Below are 16826 nucleotides of genomic sequence, written 5' to 3' on the forward strand. Positions count from 1 at the left end.
TGGTAGATTTAACCTCTTGTTGTGTCAAATGACCTTTTTGCTAATGCGAATGTAATTAATATTAATTTTACAGTCATTAGTTTTCAGGTTAAACACCAAAGCCATATCTATTTTTTAAGAGTATGAATGCTGTGCTTCTGAGATGTGATTTTTATTTAAGTTCAGATAAACATGATGCTTGTTTGGGTGAGAGGGAGGAATGTCAACTTGCTGCTTTGACAAAGATTGTGACAGATAAAGTTAGTTTTTGCTCCTTTTTATTAAATGAACTATGTCGTGATGATTTGAGAGAACCTGAGCCTCTCTGCACCCCGTCAGTCTGACTGGGGTAGTTCGTTTGGCTCCACCGAGGTGAAGCGCGGCGTGTCCGCTGATGACACACCCCACCAACGGGTGAAAAAGTCTGTGCGGGCTAATGTTTGTTGCTAAAGCTTCAGGCCTTGAACGTTTGTTCTCAGGTTCAACATCTGCTTCTCCTGGCGGACTTTTTCTTCCTTGAACGCCATCTTGTTGGCTTTCTTCTCCACTCTGCGCTCCTACACACACACACACACACACACACACAGTATTTAACACGCTGTACTCAGGGTTCAAAACAAGCCCCATCTACCAGCCTAATGCTGGTCAAATATGCTATGTGGCTAATAGATTGGCTTCACTAACCACCCAAAAATGCAATGGTAATCTATTGAGTGGCTTGTAAAATCTGAACATTCAATAATATTTGTGTTTTGTTTTTTTTCTTCCTCTTCACCTGGGTGTCTCCCACTAAACAAACTTTACTGCATGGGTGTGAAACAGATACGAGTCTAACCTTTGGCTTCCAATGATAACAGACGACAGGTATTTCACCTGTTTTTTTATAAGCCTTTATTTCAGACATGACAGCTGTAGCCATGAGAGGGGGGGGGGGAGAGAGAGAGAGACAGACAGACAGACACGCACGCAGCCATGGGCACAGGTCGGAACCAAACCCACTGCGTCGAGGTCTAAGCCTCTGCACATGGGCGCGCACTCCATGTGAGCTACCCCGGCACCCCTTAAAGGTCTTGTTTTGTCCACAACTCAAAGATATTCAGTTTACGGTCTCAGAGGAGAGAAGAAACTTAGAACAATATTCACATTTAACAAGCTGGAATCAGACAAGTTTGACTTTTTTCATAAAAAACGACTATCGATTATCAAAATAGTTGGCGATTAATTTAATAGTTGACGACTAACCGATTAATCTTTGCAGCTCTACTCTGTGTACGCTACCGGTCAAAAGTTTGGGGTCACTTAGAAATGTCCATTCCACTCCATTACAGACAGACTACCAGCTGAGATCAGTTGCATTGTTTTTTTTAATCAGGGCAGCAGTTTTCAGATGACATTATGTGCTTACATAACTGAAAAGGGTTGGTCTTTTAAAGTGATATCAGCTTAGTAAACAGAATGGGCCTTTGGACCATTAGATGAATGGCTGCTGATAATGGGCAATGTAGATATTGCATTAAAGATCAGCCACCCACTCAGATCAGCTGGTATTCTGTCTATAATGGAGGGGAATGGAAATTTCTAAGTGACCCCAAACTTTTGACCGGTAGTGTATATATAATATACAGTATCTCACAAAAGTGAGTACACCCCTCACATTTTAGTAAATATTTCATTATATCTTTTAATGGGACAACACTGAAGAAATTACACTTTGCTATAATGTAAAGTATTAAGTGTACATATATAGTGTATATACACACAGTGTATATACACACAGTGTCTCTCTCTCTCACCTTGCGTTCTTCCTTGATGGCCTGCTTCCTGGCCTTCCTCTCCTCTTTGCTCTCCTCCTTGTCGCGGACCTGGGTGGAGACTCGGGGCAGGTCCGAGTCGTTGATCCGAGTCATGCGCTCCGCCTGCTTGGCGGTCAGGCCTTTGGCAGGAAGGACGTCCAGAGGGATGCCCGTCTTACTGGACACACGGATCGGCTTCGTCTGGCGACAGAAGGAAACAAAAAGAGAGAGAAGGGTTGATTCAAGACTTATTTTTAGTCAGTGAGCGTTAATCCTCACATGTATCACATCTAAAAGCATTTGAAAAAGAACACAAAAGAAGATTTTTATACCGATGGTGGTTCCTGAATGATCTTGGGTCTGTTATATATGTTGGAATATGTGCCTGGAGAAGACAAAAAACACAATGCAGTCAGAATAACAAACAGATACAGTATCTACAGATACAGTAACACGGTCAGTGTGTCACACTTATCATAAAATACAGAATATAACACCGTAATTAAGTCGTTTCAACACCTGAAAGATTTCAGTTTGAAAATGATTTCTTAAAGACAATTCAAATAGGAATAACAACCAATTATAATGACCTCAAGTTTAAATTTGAATAATGTCTCAAGTGAGACTGCACGAGAGGAATCACAGGGTTTTCAAAACAACTCCATCAAGAAATCAAGACATAAACACATTTTTACATTCTGTACTTGAGGCCTGACATTTATACCAAACCACTCCTGACATTTTGAGATCGATGCTTCATTAACGCAGATGTCAACCATTAAACAATAAACTTTACTGCATGACGTGAAACATAAGATTGATAAGATCTAACCTTTGGCTTCCACTGACAACGCTTAAAAAAAAAAAAGGCCAAGTTTTCAGAGTGTGCTTCTCTGTCACCTTTTCCATTGTTCAGTTTGAAAAGATAAACGTTAGTATACTACGGCGTGTAGTTTTATTACAAAAGACGACCGCCTCGCCACTGACAGTCGAGTGAGAATCATCCGGCTCCATTTCATTTACTTTTTATTAACTGTTCTGGGGTCAGCTCTGGTGTGGCACGGCTTCCACTGAACTGTTATCTTTCAAGTCGAGTCAACTGTATTGTCAATTCTTCGATACGTGCCAGACATACAGAGCAATAATAATAATAATTTCTCTCCCACCCACGGGGGAATAAGGACACGTACAACAAGTCAACAATCGTTGAAGAAACGTCTCTAAAAGGAAATCTGCAGCTCTCAAATGTGGCTATATTTTGTATCATTATTATTAGCTCAGTTGTTTACATCACACGACCCACTGATGGATTTTTGTCCCCAGTTTGCTAGAGACAAAAAAAGCACTGCAAAAACTGGAATACTCGTTCCTCACTCAGACATTTTAGGACATATTAAGAGATGCACCGATTGATCGGCAGGTGACCGGAGTTTGTTTGTGTTGTCGTAGCAATTGGTAGCAACATGCCTCATCATGAGCTTCTCTCTCGTGTCTCTTACAAGTACAGTTCGTTGTCTTAATACATCCACGGTATACGTGGCGAACTCGCCTTTTCATTGTCTAAAATATTCACTAACGTTAAACATTGTGTTTTCGCTGTTCCTGATCCTTTTCATGCGTATCTAAATAAACGATGGATGTGTTTAGACAACCAAGGAGATGTAATCATTACGTCGCGCTACTAGCTAGATACTAGCTAGCGCTAGCTACTAAGGTTAGCCTACAGCTTCATCTGTAATCCACGTTACAGGCTTTACAGCATACATTCATACATCCATACATCCCTCGGATGTATCAGAAGATAATACCACGGACGTATTAATAGAACACACGGTGAATTACAACCATTAGCTATATCCATTATTACAGCTACTGGACCTCGGGAGAACGGTCATATGAGCACGCGCAGTGCAGGGCGACGTGGTCCTGCGGGTCTGCTCGCGTCCGTTATGCGCGTTCATCATGCCTAGTTTAATAACTCTGGATTCGGCTACTAGTGAAAGTTAAAAATGCTTAAAAACGTGACGTTATAAACAAGGACCCTTTAGGTTTTCGGGATGGTAAGCTGATGTATGTTTTTGTGGATATTGGATGTGAAAAGAAGGAGATGGTTCTTCCATAACGTTGCACTTCAGATGTGTGTGCATTTCCCACACCAGGAGTAATTTATGTAGTTCTATTTTATAGCGATTATCTGTTCAAAAAATGTTCTACGGTGCAAAATGTAAAATGTTCCATTAAAGAAAAGATAGAAAATAAATATTTGTGTGTGCTGTAAAGTGGCTAGAAAATAAGAAATCTCGGAATTGGCCTAGGAAACTGTAATCGGTGCATCTCTAGGACATACAGTATGCTTCTTTGCTGTCTTCCTGAGTCAGATAAGAATTGATTTTAGTTTTATCGTCGTCTAGTAACTCATGGAGGCGTTCAGCTCAGCTTAGCGCCAACGCTGGAAGCAGATGGAAACAGTACGTCCAGCTGCATCAACTTCAAACAACAAAGGGCAAACTAAATATGTCTGAGTGAAGCTATAAACTAAGTTCAATGTGATTGTGGCGTTTGTTTCGGCGGCTGAATGTTGTCATAGGTTAAAAAAAACGTGAGCCGCCAAGTTAAAATGAAACTCACTGATGATGGTTTCACAGTCCCACTTCTCTTCTGGAGCTTGGAGAACAACAGTTTCCATCTCTTCTTCCTCCTCGTCATCTTCCTCCTCCTCCTTCAGGACAGGAAGTTCTTTTGGACCCAAGTCATCAGGCCTCAGGTATCTTAACCACAAACCAGACACAAGTCAAGTCAGCGGGGAGGGGGGGGGTTAGAGCTAAAGAAACAAAAACCTGATGCAGCATTCATCGTCCACCAGGGCCCAGTTTTTCAAAACATTTAATATGGATCAAATCGTTCCGGATTTGGAGATCCCATGTTTTTGCTGTACAGGATCACCTGATCCATCTTACTTTTATGCCAGATTTTTAAAGGAACATTGGACTGGATCACCGTGATCCAAAAACTAAATTTCAGGATTACCAAATCCTGTTTACCAGAGCCTTAAATGGAACCAACAGTGTAGCCTGCTGGCTCAGCAAAGAACAGGTAGGCAACATACCGGTGGCCACAAATAACTATTGTTTGTTTTAATTTTAACAGAAACATTTTATATTCCTTATTTTGTTTTAATGTTAAATAACAAAACAAAAACAATACTATCCAATAGTCAAACATCATTACATGTGACATGCTTCATATATGCTTCAAATATGAAGAAATGTAAACAGTAAACATTGATTTTGTGATCATTCACTTGAAAAAATCTCTGATTTTATTTGGTTCGAAAAATCACAACTGAATCCACCCTTCTGATGGGATCAGGATAATCCTGTTTTTTGTTTTTGGATCAAATACTGTAGATCCCAAAGGGCAGGTTTGATCCAGATCAAATGTAAGATCGGATTACATGATCTGATCTTAGTTCGGAATCCCTCTTTTGCTTTTGAAAAACCCATTTCCAAGATTTGATCCAATCCGTGATCCGAAATCCCACTGGATTACTTTTGAATAACCGGGCCCAGACGATTTTAATAATACCTCCCATCACACGAAATGACAGAATCAGATCAAGAATACAAAGAAATGTGCTCACTCTTTCCCTTTCTGTATGAAATAGTCTTTGATAACTTCTTCCAGGCGAGCGCTGTCCGGCTGGATGAAGCCCTCCAGCTCTGCGTTGTCCAGAGCGCCAATCTCATCGTCATCAAACTGCTCGTAAAACTGAAACAACAACACAGACGGACAGAGTTTGCACGTCACACCGAAAGACAAAGTACTGAAATGTTAACAGTGTAACACAGTATGTAAACAGTTGCTCCGAAGCTCTGGCACGAACCGGACTGTTCGGTTACTCAGAGCACCGCGCTCTCTGAGCGGCGGAGCGTACTCTGTCTGAGGAGACGGAGCAGCTGAGCGCCAAGCAGAGTGTCTCCTATAACTTAACCGTTAGTTATGTCATATAGAAATTAGAGGTGTGAATCTTCACTGAGGATAGCTTTTCTGCTTGTGGTGGTTAACAGTCTGAGTTTTATTTTATTTTTTAATCCGTTGAAAAATCTGCAGAATCAATTCTGCGGCGGCAGACTCCGTGTGGCCCTGGTCACCCGACAGTGTCAGAAAGAGTAAAAGTTCACCTTTTCAAAACGGTCGTCCAGCAGGGTGAGCTGCTCGTTCCTCCGCATCACGGACGACGTCATCGAGTACTCTGTGAAGCGACTCTTCGTCTCTTCGTCCATAAAGAGAAACTCTGGGCCGCGGCCTTCCATGTTCTCGTCACCCGAAAACCCACCTTCAGAGTCAAAGTCGCCTTCCTCGTCTGTGTCCTCCCACTCATCGTCGTCATCCTCATCTTCATCGTCTCTGTCACAGGTTACACATTCAAATTAAATCAGACAAGTTTGATAAATATCATGAGACCACCCTCTGAGGAATCTGAATCCATTCATTGATGTCAGATTCATCTACGAACCCTCGGTAGGCTGGCCCAGGTCTCTCCCTCTCCCTCTCCCTCTCCCTCTCCCTCCCTCCCTCCCCCCGGCTGCATTCATGCAGGGGTGCTATATCGAATCAATATCGTTATTGCGATATCACGTTGCGTAATATTATATCGAAAGTGTCGCAATAAGTATGCAATATTTAGTTTATTCTGTGGAGCGCTGCGTCCCGTCTGTTGGCTGTGTGGCTTAGTTGTGTTTGATTTAGAGCTTGAAACGCTGTAATGATCATGTTTCATTGGCCGGTTAACGTGCCACTTGCACACATTAGTGCACGGGTCCACTACGTGACAAACCCTATGGAGCGTACCACGTGTTTGCGTATTTCAACAGAGTGACAGAGTGAGTGAAGAAATGGATAGAGACAACTAAACGGAACCAATCAGAGAAGAGAAAGAAAAGTTGTGTCCTGTTCTCTTTATTTATTTTATACTGTCCAACCAGTAGAACATGTCCTGTTCTCTTTATTTATATATTTATACTGTCCAACCAGTAGAACATGTCCTGTTCTCTTTATTTATTTTATACTGTCCAACCAGTAGAACATGTCCTGTTCTCTTTATTTATATATTTATACTGTCCAACCAGTAGAACATGTCCTGTTCTCTTTATTTATTTTATACTGTCCAACCAGTAGAACATGTCCTGTTCTCTTTATTTATATTATACTGTCCAACCAGTAGAACATGTCCTGTTCTCTTTATTTATTTTATACTGTCCAACCAGTCCTTATTTATTTATTCATGTTGGACCAGTCCAATATGACTGTCAGTTGAAATAAACCTTGTGTTGTAGTTGTTATGAATCTATTTTGATGTGTTTTCCCGTAACTTTTGTAATTTCACGTTTAAAAATATTGAAATTAATATCGATATCGCAATATTCATAACTGATATGGCAATATCACATTTTGTCAATATCGTGCAACCCTACATTCATGTACCAGTCGTGCTTGTTACTAACTCATAGGTGCATCTCATAACCCTTAAATTGCTTCCTCGACTCCTCCGCTTGCGTCCCTTCCTCGCGTCTTAGTCCCTCCCCACCGAGGAGGTATAGGAGAAACACGTGGAGGAAACCGTGGGAGGAGAGAGGAACCGTGTTTTTAGAGGGATGAGACGTCCCTTTCCTCTGAAGCGTCACGTGAATTTGTCAGCTGTTTGGGCGGAGTTTGCAACCCCTGCAGCTGCACGGCTTCCGGGAAGGCTGCTCTCGTGTTTACTCGCCCATAGCTCCTCGATGATCCGTCCTCGACGCTCGCTCCTCGGTTGCAGAAATAGGAGGGACAGAACAACTTCCGGTTCAGCCGAGGAGTCGGGGAGTCGAGGAGCTATCTAATAATATTAATAAGATGTTACTTGTGGTTCCTAAAAAGTAGAATGGGAGCCAGAGCCTTTAGCTATCAGGCTCCTCTCCTCTGGGTCTGGGTTTGGGGAGCAGACACTGTCACCACATTTAAGAGTAAACTTAAAACTCTCCTCTTTGATAAAGCTTATAGTTAGGGAGTGAGGAGTTGCAGTGTTCGCCTAGACCGGCGGGGGAGGGTGTGTAGCCACAGTCACAGCGCGCGCCCTCCCTATCTCTGCTTCTCTGCAGCTCTTAGCTATGTTGTTATAGTTTTAGACTGCCGGGGGACTTCCTTTTTCTCTCGTCTCACTTTTCACCTGCGAGCAAATGCTTGTTACTAACCTAGCTCTGAGGAGCTTGTTCCCCGGAGCCCTTATGTTTCCTCGCCCCACAGTTTTCCTTGGATTAGGGTGGCACCTAAATCATGGTTGCAGCTGTCGCCGTGGTCCTGCTAGGCGCCCTGCTATGCCCTGATACACCCTGCTATGCCCTGATACACCCTCCTATGCCCTGATACACCCTCCTATGCCCTGATACACCCTGCTATGCCCTGACACACCCTGCTATGCCCTGATACACCCTGCTACGTCACGCTAAGGGTCTGTCCATGTTTCTGCCTGTTTAAAGGAAGTGTTTCCTCGCCACTGTTGCACCAAATGTTTGCTCTTGGGGGGAATTGTTGGGTCTCTGTAAATTACAGTGTGGGGTCTAGACCTACTCTATCTGTAAAGTGTCCTGAGATAACTTCTGTTATGACACTATAAATAAAACAATTGAATGAAAGACAAATGTTTCATTTCTTACTCGATGTCCGCGGCTCCGCTCGCAGTGTTTGCTTTGGCGATGAAGTCGTCGTCCAGGAGGTTGTCGGGGTCATCAAAGTCGAAGTCTTCGTCGAGAGCAGCCACGATGTCGGGGTCCATGTCCAGCCGTGGTCCTGAAGGGAAACACACAAAACAGTGAGCAAGAAGACACAAACAAGATGCTGACTTCTGAACCCTTTAACCCTCGTGTTGTCTCCCCGTCGACCGTGCAACTTTGTGTTTTCCTGGGTCAAAATTTCAACATTTTCTTTTCTTTTTCTACACTTTGACGTTTTCGTCAATTTTATTCAAATTGTTTAGTCACATTCTTTTACATTTTTCAGGGCGTTTTTTTAAATTATTAAACACAAGTTTTAGTCACCTTTGGCGATGTATTTGGTCACTTTTATCCTGCGTTTTTGTAGCTTTTTTTCCAACATTTGTCACTTTTTTCAACGTTCTTTTGTCATAGTTCTGATATAGAAAGTCTTTGTAAACAAGGGCAACAGGAGGGTTAAAGCTGCTTTAGACAACTTCATGTGTTGGGGATGACAAAACAGCAGCGAGAGAGGACAGTAAAACACCACCATGAAACTGGAAATATGTCCTGTTTCATCATGAAATTGCGTTGAGGCAGTTTATTTGTATGTATTTGTAGGAACTATTCTCGAGAAATGATAAAGTTCAAAAACGTTTAACATGCTTTTGTTATTACAAATACACCAAGACAATGTTGTATTTTGGCCTGAGAAGCATCCGATCTTTATTAAATTCAGATCAACCTTTTCAGTGGGAGGAATTGTCGCTGTTTCAATCCCAAAATCTGCTGAAAGTGATAACATAACTGGATTTTTTTTTATTCTTATTAAAATCTTCCCTGAATCAGGAGAAGGTGACTCTGTGTTTCAGCTTCCAAAACTGTTTCTGAAATCCTGAACAGCATAGACACACGATAATAAGTCTGGTGCAAAAAATAAAAAAAATGTAATCCAAAGAGACAACATTAAATACCGACAATATGATGATTTGGTTCCCTTAATTGTTCGGCCTATAATTGCCTAGAATGCAAAAAAAAAAGCCAGACTTTAAAGTAGGCTGAGACCTCGTTCTACAGCTCTCCCTTTCCCGTCTTTGTCGCACAGGTAACGCATGCACAGAACAGCCAATAGGAACGCTCGCTCTCTCTGAAATGACCTGTGATTGGCTAAAGTCTCCTGGGATAAATAGATTTTCTAAAGCCTTTGCTAGAACTGAGCAGCCCCGCCCGCTGCAGAGACCCGACAGGATCTAAACTGCAGCCGCTTCAGCAACTTTAGAGTGAAAAAACGTTACAGTACATTGATGTTAAAAAGTATACAGGTTGGCAGGACGGCCTGAAAACAGAGCCAAGAAGTTTTCTCTCAGACACTTGAATTAAAATATGCTAAAAGATTATTATGGCATAATAAAAGATTACTTAAGAGGATTACATTGCTCTAGCTTTGGAACTACACAGGTTTAAGTCCATCAGTGTATTTGAAGCCGGGCTGCTTACCTGAGATAGGAGCGGCTTTGTTCAGAAGTCCCACCTCCTCTTCAAACTCTGAGGCGAACACTGAAGAAGGAAGGTTGATGCTAGCGGCCTGTTCATCAAACAAAACAGGAATCATTCAGAGCAGATTTCTACATTGACTCTACATGACTCCATACAAAGTGCACAAATTCAGAGAATGTCAACATTCTTGTGTTTACTTGTTTTTTTGACCAATTGTGTGAATGTACGCGAGAGAAATGTAGGGATAACAGCAGCCAACGTCTGATCTGCTGCATGAAGAAACATCCTCTTAAATAATAATGAGAACATCTTAAATGGCAATATTTTCAGGTTAATTTATTTGGGATGCTGTTCAAATCATACTTACTAAAACTAACTGCAAAAGTAAAAGATGTTGGACGAAGAAATCCAGAAACAGAAGCAAAATTATTTTGCCTCTTTGCCCAAAAATGTGGAACGTAAAAACGTAAACGTAAAAATGTAAATGTAAAAGAGCTTCATTCATTTCCACATAGTGACACAATTTGCACAAAAAACTAACCAGTTCTTTATTAGTCCACCAAACATCACTGAAATACTTAAACTGACTTTCTGTGGCCGGGTAGGCTCAGTGGGTAGAGCAGGCGCACATATATTTAGAGGTCTATGTCTCAACGCAGAGGTCCAGGGTTTGACTCCAACCTGTGACAATTTCCTGCATGTCTTCCCCCTCTCTCTCCCCTGTCCTGTCCATTAAAGGTGGGAAAAAACCCAGAAGAAATACTGACTAACAAACAGAAACAGAATCCTCCTTAGTGGAAGCATCTGACGTTTACAATAATGACAAACCTAGCATGTTAATCTGAAACCCCGGAACTTTTGCAGGGTTTTTTTATGAATTTTTGGCACCCAATTCACCAAACACTTGTTGAACAAGCAGAACATAAACTTGAATATGAGCGCCAATCTCAGTTTTATCTCCAGAGTCAGGCTGTACCGGACTGTAACCAGTTTAGTTAACTGGGGTTTTATTTATTTATTTGTTTGTTTATCAAATTGTCAGAAATGACAGGAAAATGCATTGATTTCTGTCAAATAAGGTAACACGGACTCACTGCCTTTACTGTACGCGGAACAATCATGCTTACAGCTGTGCATGCCCCCGCCCCGCCCCAAAAAAAGGCCCATTCTGAGCCAGGAAAACCCCTGTTTTTGTAAGATGTACAAATATTTAAGTTCTCAAAACTATTCCAGCTCTGGGAAACTCCAAAAATTCCACGATTTTCCATGACTCCCAAGTCAACTTACAGGAATGGCCTTGTCCGTTTCACCCTCCTCGTCCTCTTCATCTTCATCTTCGAGATGAATCAGTCGCCTGTCGGTGTGTCGGGGGCCGGCGGCCACCAGCTCCGACGGGACCGACGGCTCCTTCAGGTGCTGTAGGTAGTTGTAGTCATCATCGAAGAAAACGCCAAACTCCCTCTGCTCCTCGCGCCTCTTCTCTGTGTCCACCTGAGAAACCTCAAAAAGCACAAAGTCACGGCAACGCATTAGACAAAACATTTCCAAAAAATCCCCCCCCCCCCGAGGGCAGGAGCCTCAAATCTGGCTCCTTGCAGATTTCGATCCGGCCTGCATATACATTTAGGTTCACAATAAAGTTTGGCACACCTAGTTTTTGTTGCTTTTTCTGAAGTTTTTGTCATTTTTGGAGACACTTTTTTCATTGTTTTTCTCGCTTTTTTGGCACTTTTTTCTACGATGGCTAAAGAACTTTTTTGCTGACTTTTTTAGGGCTTTACGTCGACCAAACTGTAAGTGAGAAGACTTTATAAAGACATGCAATAATACAGTCAAAGATATTTGACTAAAGCATGTTAATAAACTCTACATGTCTGCCTCTTGATATGATTCTTATTTTCCAGTGCGGCCCTCTGGGAAGTGGAGTTCGACACCCCTGGGTTAGACGGAGACTCAAGGAGATACTACTTTCAAATATTGCTACACTTTTCAGGGGTGGTACGGTTCACAAAACCCACGGTTGGGTTCGTATCACGGTTTTCGGTTCTGTACGGTTCTTGTTATTTTGTCTTGTAATCTTTAACACTCCAGAAATATACTTCAGCATATGATATATAGCTTAATTATCCACAATGTAGGATACAGTATTAAATAAGTATATAGTTATATCATGTAATCATGCACAAACTGAATTTGACTTGACTTTAAGCACATTATTGGGACCATCTCTGAGCAAAGCTAGCTGAGATGTTGATACAGCGAGAGGGAAGACGTTAATGATTTCAACATGCTTGAAGCATGAATGTGTATTGCCATCTACAGGAACTTGTGTACCTTTTTAGCACACGAAGATTGAAATATTACAGAATATCAATTGAAATAACTTGCATTTATCAAACTGCCAACTTCAGTGTAGCTCTTACAAAAATGTATCCTTTAAAAGAAAAAGAGAGTAACTCTTAAAGCTCTGTCTTTTGAATAAGTCGGAATACGTTAAACATAAAAACAGTTTACATTGTTAGTTAATGTCCTATCCTGGCCTGGGCCGGGACACAGTCATAGTTAATGTCCTATCCTGGCCTGGGCCGGGACACAGTCATAGTTAATGTCCTATCCTGGCCTGGGCTGGGACACAGTCATAGTTAATGTCCTATCCTGGCCTGGGCCGGGACACAGTCATAGTTAATGTCCTATCCTGGCCTGGGCTGGGACACACAGTCATAGTTAATGTCCTATCCTGGCCTGGGCCGGGACACACAGTCGTAGTTAATGTCCTATCCTGGCCTGGGCCGGGACACAGTCATAGTTAATGTCCTATCCTGGCCTGGGCCGGGACACACAGTCGTAGTTAATGTCCTATCCTGGCCTGGGCCGGGACACACAGTCATAGTTAATGTCCTATCCTGGCCTGGCCTGGGACACAGTCATACGCTTTGATAACGTACTTATTGGACTTATCATTGCACTTACAATAACGAGCGTAGCTGTCAGGTCCTCCTGTATATGTCTCATCTCCGTTTTTTTCCTACAACCACCGTGTGTGTGTGTGTGTGTGTGTGTGTGTGTGTGTGTGTGTGTCAGTCGCGGGGAGAACTGAGCAGCCCCGCCCACGGCAGAGACCCGACAGGATCTAAACTGCAGCCGCTTCAGCGACTTTAGAGTGAAAAAACGTTCCAGTACATTGATGTTAAAATGTTTACAGGTTGGCAGGACGGCCTGAAATGTTCTCCACAGTCTTTAGCTGTACGTTTTGTTGGTAACTTGTCCACACCTCTTCTTTCGCGCGAAAGGGAACCACACTGTCTGAGGTCACATACGGACACCTGACGGGCACGAGGCTACAGTGCACATGCGTCGAACCGTGCGGCACACACACGCTCCGAACCGAGACAAGCGGACCGAGCGGTTCAGATGTTTTTTCATGAACCGTACCACCCCTAGTATTCATGTGTTACTTTTACGAACAAATAAAGTTTTGAATGGACCCCAGGATACATCTTTTGGTTGTATCACTGTTATGTGACCCAGATAATGTAACAACGCAGGTACACAGCCTATGAAGTAACCCACGCCTCTTCATGAGCATATTATACAGTTTATTATTTAACCTAAATGAACATAAAATTGACATTTGCCATCAACAGTTACACACCTGAGGACCAATGTTAGCAATTAGTTAAGTTAAACAAAGAAACTGCGATTATGTAAAGAAAAAAATGTGATTAGACAATTATAAATATTGTTACAGGCCTAACCACTGACAACAAAACAACAGACAAAGACGAGACAGTTGATGCGTACCTTGTTGGCGTGCAGCAGGACGTGTTGCGGGGCTTTCTCATCTGCAGCCAGCGGGTCCCTCTGACTCCTGTGGACGAGGTGAAAGGTCACGGCCTTCTTCTTTTCAATGAACGACTTCTTCTTTCGATGAGGCTGGAGGAGACAAACGCAGCAGTGAGTACTGGCGACCGCTGGTGAGAATGTGACAGTAAAGCAGGGGTCTTCAGGGGTCTGTTTTTAGGCCAGGGACCCCTTAGCTGAAAGAGAGACCGAGTAGGGACCCCCTGCTGCAGTGATTCCCAACCAGGGGTACGTGTACACTTCTGCAGTCGCCAGGGGATACGTGGAAAGATATTAAGAGTAGCTCAACTAATTTGAAAAAATATATATAAATTGTGAATGGACTGAAACAGGAAGTTCATGAACCCAGGTGCAGTAAGGACTCAGCCCTAATGCTACCCAAACAAACCTTAATATGGACAGTTCATGATGAAAAGATTAACATTATTCACTTTTATATGATGAATAGTGTTATACATTAGGAACATACACATTGGGAATCAATGAAGGTGTATGTGAGTTCATCTGACAGGTACGTAGTAGTAATAATAATAATAATAATAATAATAATAATAATAATAAGTTATACTTTAATTACAATACATCAGACCAAAAAGGTTGGAAACCACAGCCCTACTGTATATACTGTATACAACCGAGTTGCACATTAAACTGGGCCGAATGGATGAAAAAGAAATGGTTGTTATTTAAACGTCATTAACGTTAAAGTACAGTGAATCCTATGGCTACCTTACCTACAGTTATCTTATCTTCAATGTGTAAATTAAATGTTTTTTCCCCACAAATGTATCTTTGCTATTAATATGTTGGATTCATATTAATGTATGAATATATATACCGATTTTAATGTTGGAAAAAGCAACTTCAAAACATTTTTTAACATAATTTGGTGGCCCTCCCTGCACTAACTCTGAGGACCCCCTCGGGGTCACGGACAACTGACACTGACTGTACCTGTCCGTGCTTTCTTTCTCTCTTTTCAGCATTTAATGGCGGATCGCAACCAACTTGTTGAGGTGCATACCGGCACCTACTGTACCGGAGTATGTAATATCAAGGCTTTAGTACTTCAGGTTACAGTTTAATAAAAAAATTAATTAATTACAAAATATATATACACTTTACAATCTAATCCTGTAGACTTAAGAAAGCTAAATAGAGCTTTGCAGCACTCCCTTGAGTCCTTACCCATCCCTAAAATCCCTGCTAAATTCCATCCCCGTCCTCATTCATATATCTTGTCTCGTAAGATGTGCCTCTCTGAATCATATTTACTACACTTCAGGAGGACATGCTCGACATTTTCAGGAACATTACAGACCTCACACAGATTTTAAGCCAGTATGTCCAAACCTTAACCTTGAAAAAAACCACTTCATCTCTTCTACATTTCCCTTTGAAACCCTTCACCTTAATTGATTTCTGTATGCTGGAATAGTGTCTCCCTTTAGTGTCTGTGTCCCACTTCTTCTGCCATACGCCACTCTAATCTACTCAATGACTTGGCCTCTCCTTCACCAAAGGGACCATTCAGTATTTCACCATGATTTAATGTCAATGCTGTCTTTGCAGTCCCATCTGCTGTCTCATTCCCCTCAACACCAACAACCTGTCCATGCTGTGGGTAAAATGTCATTTAACACACACAACCTCATTTTGTGCTGGCCTACAGTATGTGTATTTGCAAACCAGCAAGATCCATACAGCTAACAGTTGTTTTTTGGCATTGCACCTTATTGTTATTTCTAAATGTGCACTCATTATATTCGCACTCTTTCTTACTACGTATTGCAAATGCTGCTCAGCATTTTCCCCTCGGGATACATTGCTATCTTAAAGTTAAATGAAACCATTACTGGTGTTATTAGGAAATCCCTAAAAGTCCCGTATGGGCTTCTGTTTCTTTCACTGTTGAGAAGGAAACAGCTGAGTTAGCTAACGTTAGGCTACAACTTTTTAAATGTAACTATGTAACTACAATACAACCGGACATTTAGTTGACGAGGTTATTTGCCATTAGTACAGTTTCTCTGATGGATACACATTAGTGACGTTAGCCGCTGTTAGCTAACAACGTTAGCTTTAGTTTAGAAATGTCATCTTACCATCTTGTAACGGAATATCTGCTGGTTTCCTTCGACTAATCGGGGTTAGAGATGCTCAAACCTCAAGCTACAGGTATCTGTTCAAAACAATTAACCGTTTAAATCCAGAAAGTGCCGTTGTTGTTGTTTATCCACGCTGGATTCTCCTTCAACATGCTGCTGCCACCATTACTGGAAAGAACCATTTCGGAAAAACAACGGGGGAGTAAAAACAATATGAATGTGCTTAAATGTAAAGAGCACACGGATTAATTTAGATTATTCTTTGTGGTTCATGAGTTATCTAAAATGTAAACGTGTGTTTGTATTAATAACGTAATTCATATAATTATAGACTGTGATTGTGTTCCCTCTACATTATACATTGTTGGTATAGTCTTGTGTTAGTCCTCGTTGGAAAACCAGTTTATAGGCGCATTACCGTCACCTGCCGGAATGGAAAGTAGTCGCAGTGGGTTGACAGTACATTTATACAATATAATACCTGCTGCATTATTAAACATTTATTAATGTTGTTTTAAGACTTGACCCCAAAGCAGTTACATAGAGACAGCATTTGTTTGAAAGAAGTTATTTATTTTGAGCAGAGGGTGTGAAGCAAAGACGGTTTACCCAAATACATACATCTGTGAAAATGGCCATGGCAGTTTTTCCTTTGCCAAAATTTCGCCAAACTTTGGAGCGTTATTCAGCGTGACATGGATTCCTTAGATAGTCTAGTTTCGTATGATACCATTATCTTCACTCTAACTTTAAAACAATTTTCTGAATCAATATCGGATCATTCAAATGATTAATTTCTCGGAAAATCGATTTCTAAGACTCAGCCCTAGCTTTGATACACAGACAGATACATTTACTGT

General features: G+C 41.6%; 1 protein-coding gene across 2 annotated transcripts; it reads right to left on the minus strand.

Moving 5' to 3' along the window:
- Positions 1 to 49: 49 nt before the first annotated feature.
- Positions 50 to 16154, minus strand: ltv1 (LTV1 ribosome biogenesis factor). 2 transcript variants are annotated; one of them, XM_078273392.1, is made up of 11 exons: positions 15964 to 16154; positions 13799 to 13930; positions 11285 to 11488; positions 9998 to 10085; positions 8465 to 8597; positions 5954 to 6179; positions 5413 to 5540; positions 4401 to 4540; positions 2105 to 2157; positions 1773 to 1973; positions 50 to 536 (listed from the first exon to the last, which is right to left on the minus strand). In XM_078273392.1, exons 1-11 carry the CDS (start codon positions 15964 to 15966, stop codon positions 426 to 428), a joined length of 1419 nt encoding a protein of 472 aa, XP_078129518.1. In that variant the 5' UTR covers positions 15967 to 16154; the 3' UTR covers positions 50 to 425. The 2 variants fall into 2 exon arrangements, with proteins under 2 accessions (XP_078129518.1, XP_078129508.1); XM_078273382.1 differs by having other exon boundaries at positions 11285 to 11497; positions 15964 to 16153.
- Between the last annotated feature and the right edge of the window lie 672 nt (positions 16155 to 16826).

This window comes from Sander vitreus, chromosome 2 (assembly GCF_031162955.1).
Source record: "Sander vitreus isolate 19-12246 chromosome 2, sanVit1, whole genome shotgun sequence".
Lineage (NCBI taxonomy): Eukaryota > Metazoa > Chordata > Actinopteri > Perciformes > Percidae > Sander > Sander vitreus.

What these genes read in the sequence shown, in the direction of transcription:
- ltv1 (XM_078273382.1), bottom strand. An exon ending in TCCTGCTGCACGCCAACAAG is followed by an intron (nt 11,498 to 13,798) that starts GTACGCATCAAC and finishes GTGCTTTTTGAG; the next exon opens with GTTTCTCAGGTGGACACAGA. An exon ending in AAACGGACAAGGCCATTCCT is followed by an intron (nt 10,086 to 11,284) that starts GTAAGTTGACTT and finishes TTTGATGAACAG; the next exon opens with GCCGCTAGCATCAACCTTCC.